Source organism: Dendrobates tinctorius, unplaced genomic scaffold, assembly GCF_039654945.1.
Source record: "Dendrobates tinctorius isolate UK_male_01 unplaced genomic scaffold, ASM3965494v1 ptg000030l, whole genome shotgun sequence".
In the NCBI taxonomy this organism is placed as follows: domain Eukaryota; kingdom Metazoa; phylum Chordata; class Amphibia; order Anura; family Dendrobatidae; genus Dendrobates; species Dendrobates tinctorius.
Window position 1 is genome coordinate 10,157,578 of NW_027361698.1, and position 19,886 is coordinate 10,177,463.

The window sequence follows — 19,886 nt, forward strand, 5'->3', positions numbered from 1 at the left end:
AGACACCTCTCCATTACTTACCTCTGGGCTTGTTGTTAGCAGCCATAAAACAGCTAACATCAAACCCAAATATTTTAGCCTACTTGCCACCACATCAGGAGAAGTGGGAAGTTCTGGGCTAAGCTCCAGAATTGTTGCATCTTATCGATGTGCCTTATCTATGGTGGCTGTGTGCTGCTATTGTTAGGCTGGTGGGGGGAAATTTCCATGGCCCTTACCAGTCTGAGAATACCAACCCCCAGCTATATGCATTAGCTTAGCTGGATGTCAAAAATGGAGAGATCCAACACTGTTTTTTAAATAATTTATTTAAATAATTTAAAGAAAACAGCATGGGTCCACTCTATTCTTGATAACCAGCCACGGTAAAGGTGACAGCTGAGGGCTAGTATTCTCAGACTTGTAAGGGCAATGGATATTGTGATTCATGGTGCCCATGGTTTTGACTGTAAATTGCCTGACATGTTCCCTCTATTTATCTTAATGAATGATGAGTTCAAGATTCAAGAGAAGTATCTCATAAGGGCAGAAAGAAGTACATTTTGCTGATAAGATTCACAGCATTGAAAAGATTCTTTTGTTTACGAGTACTATTTATGGGTGGAATGTTTGCTGAAATGACAGTAACCATTTAAAGGAAATCTGTCAGCAGGTTTTTGCTATATAATCTAAAGACAGCATTAGGTAGGGGCTGATACACTGATTTCAGGGATGTGTCACTTAATTAGGCTTTGTACTCTTGTTTCAATACAATGAGTGTTTTGTCACCAGGTGATTATCACTGTCTGGACTACAGCTCATGTGATCCCTGGTCTAACCATCCCACCTTCTCTGATAAGCAGCTTACTGTTGATAGACAATGTACAAAGAAAGCTGTAGTGTGGGCTTGGCTTGCTTTCTGTGCTCTGCTTCATGCAACATGACAGCTGTACCCTTGTAAACTAAGTAATACATTGTTGGAATCAGGGTCTGTTTTCCTACATTATGCTGCACTCAGATGATATAGCAAAAGCCTGGAAAGATTCCCTTTAAGACTATTCAACTCTTACTTTTGGAAACATTTGCAAAATTGGCCAGAAATGCCCCCAATAATACAAATTAATATAAAGCTCAACAATATGTATAGTTTTAAGAAAAAGTAGATTTCATCACATTTAGGTACATTTGTTATTTTTTGGGGGTGGATTTATTCATTTTATTCTAGTTCTTAAAATTGAATGTTTTCAGGAAAATGTAAGAATTGTAAACAAAAAGTTTGTTTTTATGATATAAGTGTAGAGTCGGTGGGCCGGACTGGGGGGTGGTCCCTCTGGGTACCGCCCAGCAACGTAAAGACACAAGATGAGGCAGGTTTTGGGTTCAACAGGTCCAAGTTTATTCTCTCACTGTCCGACTGACGGCCCTCACAGTACACCACAATATTTCCTTGTCATCCTTCCATTTCTATGGCCGCTTCACGCACACCGTACTATACACCGGGGACGTACATGTATGCACCGCCCCCTCTTCACTCTTAGACGCTCCTGTCAGATCCGTCACTGTGGCCGCCTTAGGCCTGTAAACCAACAGTACTTTTGCTGATCAGTCGTCTCTCTCAATACGGTATGCTTTTCCTCCTTGCCTCGTCTATGCTGCGGTACTTTCGTCAGGACCACCCCCCTGACTTTCTTTCTCCTCAGTCCCCCTGGTTTGGTTCTCTCACAGTGCACAAACTGTCGTAGTCCTCCTGTCACTTGAGCTCCCCCTGAGGACTGGAACTTTCTGGAAACCTCCTGTCAAATTTATAACTTTCCCGGTTCCCTCGGACTCCGCCCCCCATGACCAACGGTTTCTTAAGCCCTAAGCTGATGTCAAGTCCTATGCTCACACTCCTCCCTGCCCTCTAATGGTCAACCCAAGGGACTGCACGTCCACAACTCTTTCCTAGCTGTTTCCCCACTGTAATAACTGACACCTGTCTAAGCTGTTTAAACCTTCCTTTCTCTATTCTGACAGGTCCGTCCATCCGTCAGGTCACCTTCCCTACACTCTCCTTCCTTTGTCTATTGTCGTCCTCGACAATCGTAATCCCTGCCTTCGTCGTTCTGAAGCTTACCCTACCTTCTGTTGTCGGACCAGCTGTTGGGCCAAACCCACTACCCGCGGGGGCCGAACCAAACCGGGAGCACCATGCTCCGAGCAGCCAACTGCTACTCGCCAGCGCGCACACCACATGACAACGTCTTTCAAATTGGGCTAGGTACACCTGGATTCTCTTTCCGGCGTGTACCTTCCCCTACTCCCCCCTTCTGTCACCTTCCACTATCCGGTACGCCATGATCGAGGCCTCACACCTACTAGATCATTGTCGGCGTCCGCCTTCTTCCTTCAGGGGTGTCCGTGGTGTCAGGGACCTGACCTAGGATGACTGTCTTTCTCACGTCTTCCATCTCTTTGTCTTTCTTTTGGTTACACGTCACGGTCGGCGTCTCGGTCTCCCAGACCTTCTCAACACATAGACCCCCTTCAGATCTCACACTTCCCTTTGGTCACTCAGACCCTCTCATACCCGGACCTGTTGCATTTTCTTGTGCATATTATATAGCAAACAACTTTACAATATCACAGGTACCCCATTTTTACATTTTTGTTTCTTTTTACTAATGCTTTAAAACCAACATATTATACCAAAACATCACATGTCTTCTCCCCCCCCCCTTCCTTGGACATGGACACTCTCTCTCTTCTACGTATCCCTGCTCTGTCAGGCTAAAAAGTAAACATAGACTATCCTGTAAAAGTAACATAGAAAAACAAAAATAGAAACCACAAATAAACATTTTTTTTTTTTAAATCTAACTGCGAACTGATTGAACTGTCAGGAGTTCATTGCACCGTTGTGCAGGTCATAACTGCACAACGGTGCAACGAACTCCTGACAGTTCAATCCACCTTCTGGTGGTCAGTAGTAATGGCCCCACAGCCGTGGAGTACCCGGGATACCGAGAGTGTCTGCAACAGTTCTCTTTACGGGAGCTCGTATTCTTCTGATTCTACAAGCACGGCTACGGCATAGTAACCGCAGGGACAATACTCCTTATAATAGGATACTAAGTCCCCCTCCTGCAAGGCCCGGCCATGACGGACAGAGGCAACGTTGAGATAAACCTTCTGGCCTGTCCCAAGATCTCGTATGAACCCATATCCTCTGGGTATGTTCATATACACAAGCCGTCCCTGGGATCGTGTGGCTGCCATGCCAGCCTCTCCTTTTTCATGAAGAAGCCCCCAAATCTCCCGATCTCTGGCCTTCTTTCCTTTGATGACCTCCGCGACCCAAACGGAGGGTCCGGTATGATCCCGGGAGTCCGGTGGGCAGGACTTAGCCGGGAATGAGAGCAGGGCAGAGGCGGCAGATGATGTCTGCGGCCCAGCAGCCGCTGGGACTGGGTGGCGAGCAGGGACAGCCGTATTCCTCGCAGATTGGGCCCAGGAACCAACACATCGGCTGCAGACTGCTCCAACGCCGGCATAGCCGCGGCCGCAAGATGGACCGCATCCAGAGTTTCAGCCGGAGCCAAGATAGTAGTAGTAACAGCTGGCTTCGGGGAAGATGTCATGTCTGGCAGGGGGAATGCAACAGCGTCTTCCAGCGACAGGTTCCGCACTGGCGACACCGGGCGTGGCATCACCGGGCAGGGTGACTCGGGGTTAGGAGCGGAGGCCCCGCTCAGCTCCACGTAGACAGTATAGCCTTCCCTGATCAGACTCTCAGGGACACAGGATGCCGCGGGCTGCGGCTGAATGGTAGGGACCGCTTGCGGAGCCACTGGTGGGACCGGGGAAACTCTCACCTTCCCCGGCACCACGGCCTCTGTCACGTCATCACGCGGCTCCTCCCGCTGTCTTCGCTCTTCACCCCGCCGTCCGACGGGGCTAGCCCCCAGGCTCAGGAGCTCCGCGGGCAGGTCCCCTGCTGGTATCTTCAGTGGCTGCTCCCGCTGGCTCCGCAAAGGCTCCACTTCTCCGCTCATCATCCAGCTTCCTGCCCGGGACTCTGAGGAAGACGTTTTCTGGCGTGACTCGACTTCCTGGCGCCACCGCCACTCCAGGCGCCCGATGCCCCGACATCCACAGCGTCGCATATTGTCCGATGAGCAGCACTCGAATGGCGCCAGACAGCCGCAACCAAACTTTTCCTCTGTGCCACTCCCTCTGCTGGGTGGGGCGTCCGCAGGCCTTTCCACCCACTTGTCAGGGTCCATTATTTGGGAGTATTTCCTGGTACATATTGCTGTCCCCAGGGATACGTAGGAGGGGGCCCCAGTCCATTGGGGACAACGGCAAACACCTGGATCTCTCCTCTGCACTGAAATAGCACCACCATCTTGCTCCGGACCTGGTACTGCCCCGGATCCTCTGCTGGCAACACAGATGCGCCACAGCGCTCCTAAATTATAATCCACAGGTGGGTGATTTGTATTCCACAGGTGCTTATAATCCACACAGAGCAGTCTGAGTCTTTTTCCATCCCTTGGGGCAGGCCTGCCGCAGAAGATATTGTATTAGCGGTGTTGATCCTGCCGACTACGCCAAGTGTAGAGTCAGTGGGCCGGACTGGGGGGTGGTCCCTCTGGGTACCGCGCACCAACGTAAAGACACAAGATGAGGCAGGTTTCGGGTTCAACAGGTCGAAGTTTATAATCTCACCGTCCGACTGACGGCCCTCACAGTACACCACAATATTTCCTTCGCGGCCTTCCATTTCTATGGCCGCTTCACGCACACTGTACTTTACACTGGGGACGTATATGTACGCACCGTCCCCTCTTCACTCTTAGACGCTCCTGTCAGATCCGTCACTGTGGCCGCCTTAGGCCCGTATACCAACAGTACTTTTGCTGATCAGTCGTCTCTCTAAATACGGTATGCTTTTCCTCCTTGCCTCGTCTATGCTGCGGTACTTTCGTGTCAGGACCACCCCCCTGACTTTCTCTCTCCTCAGTACCCCTGGTTTGGTTCTCTCACAGTGCATAAACTGTCGTACAGTAGTCCTCCTGCCACTTGAGCTCCCCCTGGGGACTGGAACTTTCTGGAACCCTCCTGTCAAATTTATAACTTTCCCGGTTCCCTCTGACTCCGCCCCCCCATGACCAATGGTTTCTTAAGCCCTAAGCTGATGTCAAGTCCTATGCTCACACTCCTCTCTGCTCTCTAATGGTCAACCCAAGGTACTGCACGTCCACTACTCTTTCCTAGCTGTTTCCCCACTGTAATAACTGACACCTGTCTAAGCTGTGCAAACCTTCCTTTCTCTATTCTGACAGGTCCGTCCGTCCGTCAGGTCAGTTTCCCTACATAAGCATTACCTTGTGTATGTTCTAGGTTATTGCAGGTCTCACTTGGCAGTCTCCATGTACAGCTTATAGTGTAACACTGGACTGGAGAGAAGAGAAATGTGCTGTATTATGTTACTATAGCAATAGTATTTATTATTAGGTAATGCCTTTGCATAAAAGTAAATGGTCCCATAACTGATAATGGCAACAATGAGAAAGGAATTTTTCATAGCAGTGTAGGGTCATATAAGGTTCATATTCTTATTTCATATTGATCTCTACTCTGGGAAGCATGTACCTTGTGAATGAAGCACAGCACCATCTGACTGCTATTATAGTAACATTAGGTTTATTGTCATTTACTGTTGGTTCTTTCTACAGCAACAGAAATGAGTTAATGTCCAAAACTTTTTAATTTTTTTTTTTTTTTTTTTTTCATTATTTTATTTTTAAGGTGGTTGGGGCAGAAACCTGTTTCGTTCTCTAGTTTTTATTGTAGACTTCACAATAACTGTTATGCCAGATATTTGCTGTTTAAAAGAAATACATTTATCAGATACAGCCTAGATGATGACTGGCTAAATTCCTCATTTATGTCACATCTCCACCAGGACCTGCTCCTCTAATGTCTGCTTCTGTCAACAAGCGCCGCTGTATTTATTCGCAGGAGACGCTAGTGATAGAAGAAATTTTTGAACCAGAAGCTCTGAACGCCGCATACTCTATGTAGCCACTAAGATTAGGTTGGCTGGGACTAACAGTGCCATCCAGTCTGACAGTATGGTCAGGATCACACTTGCGAGAAACTCACACGTGTCTCGCACCTCAATATCCGGCACTGCCGCCGGCACTTGGGACCGGAGTGTGCTGCATAGAAATACATGCAGCCACATACTCCGGTCTCGAGTGCTGGCAACAGTGCCGGATATTGAGGTGCGAGACACGTGCGAGTTTCTCACAAGTGTGATCCCAGCCTATTGGTGTATGTCCTCTGCAGCTGGACTTATCAGCTTCAAACTCCTGCCAATTAGAGAGCACCACACCCTACTTAAAGGGAACCTGTCAGCAGGGTTATGCATAGTAACCTACACACAGTGTCAGGTCAGCGCCGTTATACTGAATAAAATGATACCTTGGTGGATGAAATCCATCTTGTGGCTGTTTCTTAATCTTTGTTTTCAGATTTGTATTAATGATATGCTCGTGCCCTAAGGCGGGGCTGGGATATGTGTGCTCTGATTAGATATTCATAATGCAGGCTGCTGACAGGTCACAGCTCCCTCACTGACTTGCCCCCCGTTTGCATAATGAATACCATCAAATACTGAATTAAAAAACGCTTCTGCAAGCAGGTGCCGATCATGGAACCTGCGCTGCAGCATAATCGCCTAGTTATTGTGCACTTAATCCCTTTTGCAGATTTACTTGAGCGAGAAAAAAGTCATTTTGAAAATGGCGCCTAGGCGCCTGCGCAGTAGCAGCTATCAGTTTGTATAGAGATCTGATAGCTGCGTTGCGCAGGTGTCGACGATGCCATCTTGCTGGAGAGGAAAGAAAATTTCCTCCTCCAAGATGCGCATTAGCAGCTGTCAGTGATCTCCGAGAGCTGCTACTGCGCAGGCGCGGGTGGTGCCATCTTGGAGGAGGACATTTTATTTTCTTCATAGCTGCTACTGAGCAGGTGCCCGGGCACCATTTTTTAAATGATTTTTTTTTTCTCGCTCAAGTAAATCTGCAAAATGGAATAAGTGCACATAAACCTTGCGAATATGCTGCAGCACAATATCTAATCAGAGCACCACATACATGAACCCGACCTTAGGGCACGAGCATATCATTAACACAAAACTGAAAATAAAGATTAAGAAACAGCCACAAGACGGATTTCAACAACCAAGGTATCATTTTATTCAGTACTAGATGGAGGCCTTATGCTATCGCATCGGGAGGGCGGTAATATCACGATGGGGGCAGGCTTTGCAGCATTGAGAGTCTCTCCCCATGTGCTCACCCACCTATCCACTCTCTCTTTCCCCATGTGCTGACTTCTAACGTCTGTGCTCTCTTCTTTGACCTGTCTACTCCATGTGCTATTCCCCTTGTCTGCTGTCTCTCTCCTTCCTGTGCTGTGTTCTCCCCTCATGTGCTGTCCCGTTTGAGCTGTCTCCCCCCTGTGCTCTATCTCTCACCCCTGTGTCTCACCGTGTACAGAACATACCACAGCTCCTGGCCAGGGGAGGAAGCAAAAGACAATACTGACATTACAGCAGAGGATACATTTTGTGAGGTAAAATATTGTTTAAAAACAGTCAGTGAAATATTTTACCTCACGAAATGAATCCTCTGTGATCCCCTGCTGTAATGTAAGTATTGTCTTTTGCTTCCTCCCCTGCCCAGGAGATGTGGTATGCTCCTTTCATGGTCAGACACAGACAATTTTTAAAATGAACTTTCATTCATGGGAAAACCCCTTTAATGTGTCCTACGCCGCACTGCAGTTGCAGCCCTCTTTGGCGTCCACAGTAGCGACGCCGCACGCACGGTAGGTCTAGACGGACGCAGCTCCTCTGTCTTGGGTCCTGCTCCTGTGACCAGATACTGTGTGTGCATTTACCTGTGACCTGTGACACTAACAGGCTTGGCCTTTTGTGTTTACCTCTGCTGACATCTCTGTGAGCAAACAGAGCTTGCTTAGCGCACTTGGGTGACGTTCAACCCGCATGCACATTTCCGCCATATTGCTCGTCTGTCACTACTTAGCAGCAGTGTTTACACCTACTGCACGGTGGACCCCGAGCGGCGAACGCACTTTATTATTTATTTTTATTTAATGCGTTCCGTTTGTGCTGATTTTATGCGTTTTTTATGCGGATTTGTATGTGGATTTGTTAGCTAAATAAAGATATATTATTTTTAAAAAAATGCTGCGGAAATGCAACAAATCCGCATCGTGTACACATATCCTTAAGCTTCCAGCATTCTGATGGATGCTGACTGATATACGAGTAGCCTTGTGATCCTTTGATTTAGACCTGTGTAGTAACATTGTTTCCTGTTGTGACATTGGCTTGTTGCATTGACCATTCTTGCATATTTTGATTCCGTACTTTTCCTGCCCTCTTGGTTCTGACGCAGCTACCTGACCACTCCTGCCAGCCTGCAACATTGAATAGAACCTTATTTCACAGCCCCAGCCAATGGACCCCTGTTTAAGTCCAGATTCCTGTAAAGGGGTTAAAAGGTGAGGGCAAGGGCAACCCCTGGGATCTGGTAAGCTTAGTGGCTTGCGTTAAGCCTGTCTGTAGTGGCCATTTTTGAGCTATCAGGCGACCACAGCCTCATTATAATGTATCTGCTGTTTTATATATGACTACCTATAGATTTGCTCTACTCTTAAGTAAAGAAGATTTCCACTTAAATTTTGAATGTATTTTAAAATGTTAAAGCAACAGCCAAAAACACAAGAATTATGATTTTATACTTACAGAGACATGGCACCTAAAAGGGAATCTGTTACCCCCTGGACGCTTTTAAGCTATTACAGGTGCATCTCACAAAATTAAAATATCATCAAAAAGTTAATTTATTTCATTTCTTCAATACAAAAAGTGAAAATCATATATTATATAGAGTCATTACAAACAGTGATCTATTTCAAGTGTTTGTTTCTGTTAGTGTTGATGATTACGGCTTACAGCAAATGAAAACCCAAAAATCATTATCTCAGTAAATTAGAATACTTTACATGCTGTCGTCCCCCACACACTCAGATCGTTATGATCGCACAGGAGGTGCAGAAATATCAGCACCACCTACCAGATCAAAGCAGGATCTCGGCACTGCTAGTGTCTGAGCTCCTGATTAACAGCCAGGGACAGTATCAGCACTGCCCCTGGCTGTTTATCCACCAAATGCCCACTTCTCTTCTGATCCCCACAGTGTGCATAAACCACATTTAGTATCCACATGTTTGACGGGGTTTAATTTCTAAAATGGAGTCACTTAAGGGAGATATTCTGCTCTCCTAGCATTTAGGGCTCTGTATATGGAGTCGGCAAACTATTCTAGAAAAATGTGTGCTCCAGGTGGCAAATAGCACTCTGTCCCTCCCAAGTCTCGCCATGTTGCTAAGCAGTACTGGACAGCCACATATGGGGTATTGCCAAATCCAGCGGAAATTGCGTGACAACTTTTTTTGCCATTTTTATCTATTTCCCCATATGAAAATGTAAAATCTGGGGCTAAAACAAAATCTTTGTGGTAAAAATGTAATTTTTTTCTTCACTACCCAATGGTATAAAACTCTGTGACACATCTGTGGTGTCAATAAAATTTGGGTCTAAAAGAAACTTTTTGTGGGAAAAAGTTGATTTTTTATTTTCATGGCTCTACTTTATAAACTTCTGTGAAGCACCTGTGTATTCAAAATGGTCACCACACATCTAGATACATTTCTTAAGTGGTCTTGTATCCAAAATGTGGCTAAGTGTGAGGGGTTGAAACTGTTTAGGCACATCAGGGGCTCTCCAAACACGCCATGGCATCCACTATTGATTTCAAGTTTTCAACCATTTTTGCGTTCAAAAAGTCAAACGGTGCTCCTTCTCTTCCAAGCACTGCCATGTGCCCAGACATTAGTGTTCACCGACCTATGGGGGTATCGACATACTCAGAAGAAATTGCATAACAAATTGTGGGGTTTATTTTCTCCTGACACACTTGTGAAAATAAAAAATTTGGAGCTAAAATTTTTGTGAAAGAAAGTCAAATGTTCATTAATTCCCGTGAATCACCTGAAGGGTAAATAAACTTCTTGAATCTGGTTTTGAGGAGTTTCAGGGATACAATTTTTAGAATGGTTTCACTTTTTGGTATTTTCTGTCATATAGTTCCCCCAAAGTCACTTCAAATGTGAGGTGGTCTTTTAAAAAAATAGTTTTGTAAATTTTGTTGTAAAAATAAGAAACCACTGATAAACTTTTAACCCTTCTAACAAAAAAAGTTTCAAAAATTGTGCTAATATAAAGTCGACATGTGGTAAGTTATTTATTAACTATTTTGTGTGAGATTATTCTATTGTTTAAAGGCATAAGAATTAAAAATTAGGTAATTGTGAAAATTTCAAAATTTTTGCCAAATTTCTGATATTTTCACAAATAAATGCATGTCATATCGAACAAATTATACCACTGTCATGAAGTACAATATTTCATGAGAAAACAGTCTCAGTAACACTGGGATCAGTTGAAGCGTTCCAGAGTTATTACCTTAAAATGACACTGGTCAGATTTTAAAATTGAGGCTCAGTCATTAACCTACAAAGTGGCTCGGTCCTTAAGGAGTTAAGCAAATAAATAATTGCAAAAAATCCTTTCACTCTTACTTTACATTGAAGGGATTGTCTACTACTTGGAAAATTACTTCTCATACCTCATGATGACCCTTATAGAAAAAAATGCTTATACTCACCTCCTGTCCCGGTTCCATTCCCATGGTGTCGGCACTCGCTTTCTCTGGTGCTCTCGTGCGGTTGTTGTGACACGTGACCCTGGCACCCAATCAGTGCTGGGGTCACTGTCTCCACCTTTTCGACAAATTGAACATGAAGAGGATGTCAGAGATCAGTTCAGCCCAGACTTCCTCTTCATGTTCAATTTGTCTGAAAGCGGTGACATTGACGCCAGTGCTGATTGGGCGCCAGGTTCACGTGTCACAATAACCGCACAAGACCCCGGGAAGAATGAGTGCTGACACAACTTGAACGGTGCCGGCACAGGAGGTAAGTAAATGCTTTTTTATTTTATCGGGGCCAAGCGTGGGGTATGACAAGGAATTGTCCAAGTAGTGGACAACTTCTTTAATAAAGTGAAATAAATAAGCAACTCAAATGCAATCACTCGATCAAACTTATTCTTGGTTAGAAGGAACCAGACTTATTATCTTCACAAACCGCAAAACACATCACAATACGATATAAGCACCTTGCAAATCTAGCCAATAACTAAATATTATGTATAAAGGCCAAGATAGCACTCAGTCCACATGATTTCCTCATCTCCCTCTGCTACAATATACACTAACTGGTTTTCCAAACACACAGATTATTTTTTTTTACATTTTTTTTACAAAGATGCTATTAGAAAACCAGTAAAATAATAATAATAAAAAAGTTGGAAGTGATGTAAACAAACTGACCTGCAAAATGATGCTTGCATCAAACAAAAATAAATGCCTCTAACAAGATGGCTCTGTACAAGATATACATACCAGCTCTCTCTGTTTTAGCTACCAGAGCTTTAATGACTGGGTTTGTAATACAGTATGGTATATTTGATAATTTTTCAGATGCTTTTGGTATATCCTTTGAAATGTTTGTGCCTGATTCAGTCTTTCCTCTCTGGTGTGTCCACCAGTTGATGGGATTGACAAGTCGTTAGATAGCATACAGAGGATGTTCGTTTTCTGCAGTGCTTCTTTTATTAGCTGCTGCCATTGCGTATTTAGGCTGGAATTTCGGTCGTCTCATCGGATTTTCCAAATGATAAATCAGTTCTAATCAGTTATCTAATTAGACAATGTTGTTTTCTCTTTCTTTTCAGGATTCCAGATTCAATGCGGAAGTTGACCAAATTACTGGATACAAAACACAAAGTATTCTTTGTATGCCAATAAAGAACCACAGAGAAGAGGTAAGTCAAGCAATTTTTTCCTTAAATATTCCCATTTTCTGAGCACATAGGCTAGCAAAGTAGTGTGGGAGGAACGGCCCCCGTCGAGTGTCCGGGCCGGAACCAAAAGATCCTTCATCGGTACCGAGGCGATTATCCGGGACTTGCTGCCCCGCTCCAGCCCGCGGCCGCTGCGGCTCCAGTTCAACCCATGGCCGCTGCCACCTCCCCTCAGCCTGTGGCTGCGGCCTGTTCCCCGCCACCTGCAGTCGTCCTGTTCTCAACAGTGGCCATGGCAAGTACAGCACCGCTGGCGACCACCACTGTCCCGCTCCGGTCCGCAGCAGGGGCTGGGCCTCTGCTGACCGTGGACCCCCCGTCACAGCCGTTAGCTGTGCAGGTGGCCTGTCATTCGCCACCACACATCGCTGCCACTTGCCCCAGGCCAGTGGCTGCGGCCCAACCATCCAAAGACCCTGCCGGAGCCTGTGGGGCTCCAGTGTCAGCAGCGCGCGAAGACTACGTCATCGCCTCAGCAACTGGGCCCAGCAACTACTATGCTGAAAGACCACCAACCCAAACGGCGAGGGACGTCTGGATGGCTAAGTTGACTTTATAATTATGGACCCGTAGTCAGTTATACCGCTGCCCTATAGTGACCGGCTATTGCCGGAAGTAGTCGTGTTCTACCCGTTTTGTGTGTACTGTATAGAACCCCTGCATGGGCAAACCGTGTTACTCCTTTTGGTGATCAGGCTGGGACTGAGGAAAGTTCCCTCTAGTCTTATAAACGTTAATACAGAAAGCACCTAATTGTCTCGCGACTCGTCACTGCATCCTGCGTACCTGCAAAAACTACATTTGGCCTAGTCGGCAGGATGCAGTCTCAGAGCGCAGACGGCGGTGCGCTGGATCAGAGTGGGGCTGCGGGCGCTGCTGATGATGTGGGACCCCGCTCCAGCATCTCCCTGGGCTGGGAGCTATGCAAAGTAACTTGCCCCGGTTTTCTGGCTCCGATACCCTGTTGTGGAGCTGGACCGAACGTATGCGGGGCCTCTTCCGTATGCACACCATGACCCCCGATTTAGAGGCTGAAGAGTTTCCGGGGCGAGCTGGCGGAAGTGAAGAAAAGAACGGAGCCCACGCCCGGCCGACCTGGCAACAATTCTGGGCCCTGGGGGCCTCGCAATACCTGGGGTGGCCGAGCCTCACCGCTCCAGTGTTATGAGTGTGGAGAACTGGGCCTCTTCGCAAGGGAGTGTCCGCAGCGTTGGAAATACCCACCCTGGTGGACATTAAACTAGAGGGCTCCAGGCATGGGGGATGCCGCTCGGAGCTGGAAGCCACAACGAGGGGTGATGGAAGTCCCGAAGAACTGGTCGCTAAGTGCCCAATAGTATGGGCCGAAGTCGAAGGTCGTGCTGTACGATGCCTAGTGGATACAGGGTCGCAGGTAGTGACCATGCCGGCAACGTACTTCCGGCAGCATTTTCCTGAAGCGGCAAGGCCCCAGTGGGGGCCCATGATACGACTAGTGGCCGCAAACCAACTGCCAGTACCGGTCGCCGGAGTGGTGTGGCTTCAGATGACATTATGTGGTAAATCCTTCAGCCGCCGGGGAGTGGTCCTAACCCAAGGAGAGACTAACGACCGTCATCCGATCATCTTGGGCATGATCATACTGTGGGAGTTTGGCAATCTACTCCTCAACGATGCCATGCAGGAGACCCTAAGTCAGTGGGGTTCTCGCACGGCCCAGGGGCAGGTCTTCCAGCGGTTGGTGCGGGAGGTGCGAGTGCTCCAGGAGTGCCAGGAGGGTGAGGCACTGGGCAAGGTCATCGCACCGGCGGCCCCTCCGCTCGTGCTTCCTCCAGGGCAGACGGTGGTGGCTCTGCCGATCCGCGTCCCGATACCACTGGAGGGCGTGGAGGTGCAGGTGGAACCATGTTACTCGGAGTGCCTGCACCCTGGCATCCTGGTGGCCCACTCCCTGGCCACAATGTGGGCAGGGACCATCTTGGTACGTTGTGTCAACCTGGAAGATCAGGATATCGCCCTGAAGCCCCGGGCCGAGATGGCCAAACTAGTGAGGCCATTGGAGGAGATGCTGCCGGAACCCGCGGTCCAGTTGAGGGTGAAACCCGAAGATCCCTGGGCAGTGACGGTATGAACCCAACAGGCTGCCACGTCCTCGGCCCAAGAAAAAGGTCGAGTCATCCTGGAAAGAATGCGGGCCGAACTTTCCGGCCTAGCGCCAGCCCAGCTTCTCCAAGTGGAGACACTTCTTGGACAATTTTACAGTGTCTTGTCCAGCCACGAGGACGACTTCAGATGTACCACGGCCATCACGCATGGGATCCCCACGGCAGGAGAGGCCCCCATCCGGGAACGATACCGGCAGATACCACCACAGCTATACCTGGAAGTGAAAACTCTGTTAGCCCAAATGCTCCGGAAGGGGGTCATACGAGAAAGCCAAAGCCCTTGGGTGGCCCCTATTGTCTTGGTTCAGAAAAAAGATGGAACTTTGCGTTTTTGCGTGGATTATCGGAAGTTGAACGCCTGCACCATCAAGGATTCGTATCCACTGCCCCGCATAGAAGAGTCTCTGTCCACCCTGGGAAATGCGACGTACTTTTCAACCCTTAACCTGGCCAGTGGGTACTGGCAGGTGCCGATGTTGGAGGAAGACAGGCCCAAGATGGCATTCATCCTTCCCATGGGACTGTTCGAGTTCAATCGGATGCCGTTTGGGCTGGCCAATGCCCCAGGAACTTTCCAGCGGTTGATGGAGTGGTGTCTAGGAGACCTCAACTTTGAAGCCACGTTGATATACCTGGACGATATTATCATCTACTCTGCCACGTTCGAGGACCACCTGAAGCGGTTGGGGCAGGTGCTCGGCCGGCTACAGAAGTACGGGTTAAAGGTAAAGCCCCATAAATGCCACCTGTTCCGCACCCAATTCGAGTACCTGGGGCATAGTGTCTCGGCAGAGGGCGTCCAACCATCCCTGGAAAAGGTCACTGCCATCCAGGGGTGGCCTACCCCCGAGATGGTGAAGGACGTGCGGGCCTTCTTGGGGCTGGCCGGTTATTACCGTCGGTTCGTGAAGAATTTTGCACGCCGAGCTCGAGCCCTGCAGGACCTGCTGAAGGGGACTCCCGCCGGGGCGAATGTATGGAAGATCCAGTGGCAGCAACCGCAAGAGGTTGCCCCGGTATTGGCATATGCAGTTTTCTCGCAACCGTTCATCCTGCATACCGATGGGAGCCTTCAGGGATTAGGAGCTGTGTTGTCACAAGTGCAGGACGGCTGGGAGAAAGTGATCGCCTATGGTAGTCGGTCGCTGCACGACTCAGAACGCAACCCGGACAATTACAGCTCCTTTAAGCTCGAGCTCCTCGCAGTAGTGTGGACAATGATGGAGTGGTTCGCAGAGTACCTGGCGGGCTCTGAGGACCGATATCAACCCGTTAGCCCATTTGGAGAATGCCAAACTGGGGGCCTTCGAGCAGCGGTGGGTGGCTCGGATGGCCAAATTTAATTATAAGATCATCTACAAATGAGGAGCTGAAACCAACTATTCGATCACCCTCCACCACCCCAGAAGACTCCACTATACCCAAGCTTTGACGCTCCAAGCAGTCAACAGTAGTGTTGAGCATTCCGATACCGCAAGTATCGGGTATCGGCCGATACTTGCTGTATCGGAATTCCGATACCGACTTCCGATATTTTTTCAATATCGGAAGTCGGCATCGGAATCGGAAGTTCAAAGTTGATTGACAGCCGAAATGACGTCATCATGATGCGCGGTGTGTGCGCATCATGATGCGCCGTCATTTCGGGCCTTCCGGGGGTCTCTGCCGGCCTGCCGGGGGGCTGTGTGGACTTCCCGGGGTCTGTACCGGCCTGCCGGGGGGCTGTGCCGGCCTGCCGGTGGTCTGTGCACCCTGTGGGGGTCTGTACCGGCCTGCCGGGGGCTGTGCCGGCCTGCCGGTGGTCTGTGCACCCTGTGGGGGTCTGTACCGGCCTGCCGGGGGGCTGTGCCGGCCTGCCGGGGGGCTGTGCTGATGTCCGGGGGTCTGTGCAAGCATTGTCCGATGGGACTATAAGTCCCATCTGGCGATGCCTGCTACCATGACAGTGATTGACACATTAGCCAATGATGGGACAGTAGTAGTCCCATCATCCGGCTAATGTGTTAAATGTTAAAAAAAAAAAAAAAAAAAATACTACATACATACTACATACATACTACATACATACTACATGCTACATACAAACTACATATATACTACATGCATGCTACATACATACTACATGCTACATACATACTACATACATACTACATGCATGCTACATACATACTGCATGCTACATACATACTACATACATACTACATACATACCACATATATACTACATACATACTACATGCATGCTACATACATACTACATACATACTACATACATACTACATACATACTACATACATACCACATATATACTACATACATACTACATGCATGCTACATACATACTACATACATACTACATGCATGCTACATACATAACACATATATACTACATGCATGCTACATACATACTACATGCTACATACATACTACATATATACTACATACATACTACATACATACTACATGCATGCTACATACATACTACATGCTACATACATACTACATATATACTACATGCATGCTACATACATACTACATGCTACATACATACTACATATATACTACATACATACTACATACATACTACATGCATGCTACATACATACTACATGCTACATACATAACACATATATACTACATACATACTACATACATACTACATGCATGCTACATACATACTACATGCTACATACATACTACATATATGCTACATACATACTACATATATACTACATGCATGCTACATACATACTACATGCTACATACATACTACATATATACTACATGCATGCTACATACATACTACATACATACTACATGCATGCTACATACATACTACATGCTACATACATACCACATACATACTACATATATACTACATGCATGCTACATACATACTGCATGCTACATGCATGCTACATACATACTACATACATACTACATGCTACATACATACCACATATATACTACATACATACTACATACAATACATTCATACAATACATACATAGACATACAGTACATATAACATAGAGTAACATACTTACCAATACTTGTCACATTGTTCCCCGAAGCCATTGTCTTTTACGGAATAAATATTAACATAACAAACCACAAAAATACTCACCCACGATCCGAAGCAGTCCACGAGTGTGTCCCACGACGATCTTGGGTAGAGAACTACAGCATCAGCTGATGCTGCCGTTCTCTACGGGCTGCAGGAATCCAATGACGGAAGGTAGGTATCCTTCCGCACTGTATGCAGACACATCAATGCCCCAACCACTTTCCCGAGCACCACGTGCTTACCTTTCCCCAACTGATCAGTTTTTGAACGCCTTATCCAGAAAGAAATGCCCCCCACCCATAGTTCGACGTCCTCTGCCAACAAACCACCTGCCCTGTCCCTGCTGCAAGACACGAGTTCGCCTATACGCATTGCCCCAAAAAACGCCAAAGAAAAAGCAAGCCTAAACAACGCCAGCTCAAAGTTGGAACAACAAATCTTCTATAACACTCTGCCTAACCATTCAAGCACGCTGAACGAAATCGGTCTGTGTCTATTAAAACTCCGGTTGCCTCTCCTAAAACCCTTTAGGCTGTGTGTCCACATAAGCATTTTTTTCGCATTTTTAAGCATTTTTTCCATGCAAAAACGCTTTAAAAACACATACATTAAGCATCCCATTCTTATAATGCATTCTGCAATTTTTGTGCACATGATGCGCTTTTTTTTCTGCATAAAAAACACATCGCTGTAAAAAACGCAGCATGTTCATTAATTTTGCAGTAAAAAATGCATTTCCAACTATTTTCTATGAGACTGGGGATGCTCCGGAAAAAAAACGCATAAAAACGCGCGGAATAAAACGCGTTTTTCCTGGGAAGGAGTCCAGTTTTTATTCAGTAATTTTCTGCATATGTGGGTACATAGCCTTAATGCCTGCTTAACCAAAACTTTTTTGTAACATCTACTGACCCCTCCAACCTAAAACCAAATGCCAAACCTGCCATAAATTTATTAATTAGAAATATACCAACCCATTTCAGCCGCCTTTCCCATCAAATATAACACTGCCAGTGTCTTCTCTTCCTCGGACTCAACCACTCCCCACTGTAACACTTTGCCATACCCTCCATGATGCTTCATAATATGCCCACGTCTGGCCCGTAACGGACTCACAAATCAGCCTTCCTGCTCATCCATAATCACCTTCCTCGAGTGCAAATGGCATTCCGTTCCCAAGGCCTCCGCTTCTGGTGCCAGTTCCCAGAATCGCTCCCACTGAAAACAAGATAAAGCATCCGCTATAGAGTTTTGCACACCTAGCACATGCACTGTAGAAATCCACGCATTCAATTCAAGGCACTGGAAAACAAGCTCTCTGAAAAACTTAATCACTGGGGGAGATGATGATGACAGGCTGTTAATCACCGACACTACACTCATATTGTCACAATGAAACCTAAGGGCCCTGTCACACATAGCGATCTCGCTAGCGAGATCGCTGCTGAGTCACAAGTTTTGTGACACAACAGTGATCTCACCAGCGACATCGTTGTGTGTGACACCCATTGCCGGTATCGCTGATCGCTCTTGAAAAGCCCTGGACATTTCTTTGATCGCTGGTCTCCCGCTGGCCAGCACGCATCGCTGCGTGTGACAGGCGGGACACCAGCGATCAGCTGGTAACTAACGTACACATCGGGTATCTAAGGGACGTGAGTCACTTAGTTACCAGCGCGCTGATGCAGGGAGCTGGTAACTAAGGTACACATCGGGTTTCTAAGTGACGCACGTCCCTTAGATACCCGATGTGTACGTTTAGTTACCAGCGCGCTGATGCAAGGAGCTGGTAACTAATGTACACAGCGACGCCGCGCGCTCGGCGTCGCTGGTGCTGATCGCTGGTGAATCTGTCTGTTTGACAGCTCACCAGCGATCATGTAGCGACTCACCAGCGATCCTGACACGTTGATATTGTTGTCGGTATCGCTGGTGAGTCGCTATGTGTGATTGGGCCTTAACTTTCCGGTTCACGAACATATTTCCCCATCCTATCTAACTCCACCTCCTTCGTCAGCTTGACACTAACCACCTCTGAATGCAAATCCGCAGACCTAAAATTCTTAACCAAAAAAGGAACAATGTGGGTAGGTAGGAGAATTGTAAAACCTTCAGCAAAACCATTTCAAATAAACCTAGCCTTCTCCTGATCAGGGTACCTACTTAGAAAGGGGGCCATCTCTTGCAGTCTCTCAGGTGTCTCCCCCTTGACCGGCACCCACTGAAGGCTTCCCCCTCACCTTTTTGAAACATTTGGAAGCTCCATGTGAACTCCCGTTACAGTGGGAACATACATGCTTGAACCTACAGGTGTTCCCGTATTTACACTGGCCATCATTAAATTGCCAGCACGTCCTGGATTTGTCTTTAGTTCCCTGTGTCCCCTGACTACCGCTTCCATGTCCTGCCTGATGATTGCTGCTACCTCTGCTCCCGTGAAAGGACTGCCTGTACCTGACTGGAGCCATAGCTTTCAGCCAAAGCCCAATATCCTTCTGGTCCCACTTAATCTCGGGCCAAACTGCCTTCCTTTGCCTAAATTGCTCGTCATAGCGCAGCCATGCCTGACCTCCATATGTACAGTGCGCCTCCCCAATCACATCTAGGTAGCAGAACAAACCCAAACAGTT

At 47.2% G+C, this 19,886-nt stretch overlaps 1 protein-coding gene across 5 annotated transcripts in view; it reads left to right on the plus strand.

Annotated features, from left to right (window-relative positions):
• PDE5A (phosphodiesterase 5A) overlaps positions 1-19,886 on the plus strand; it is a 461,491-nt gene that overhangs the window by 154,593 nt on the left and 287,012 nt on the right. For all 5 annotated transcript variants that reach the window (XM_073571847.1, XM_073571848.1, XM_073571845.1 and 2 more), the window contains one exon: positions 11,918-12,007. In XM_073571847.1, the coding sequence (XP_073427948.1) occupies positions 11,918-12,007 (90 nt within the window). The remainder of the gene's footprint in view (positions 1-11,917; positions 12,008-19,886) is intronic.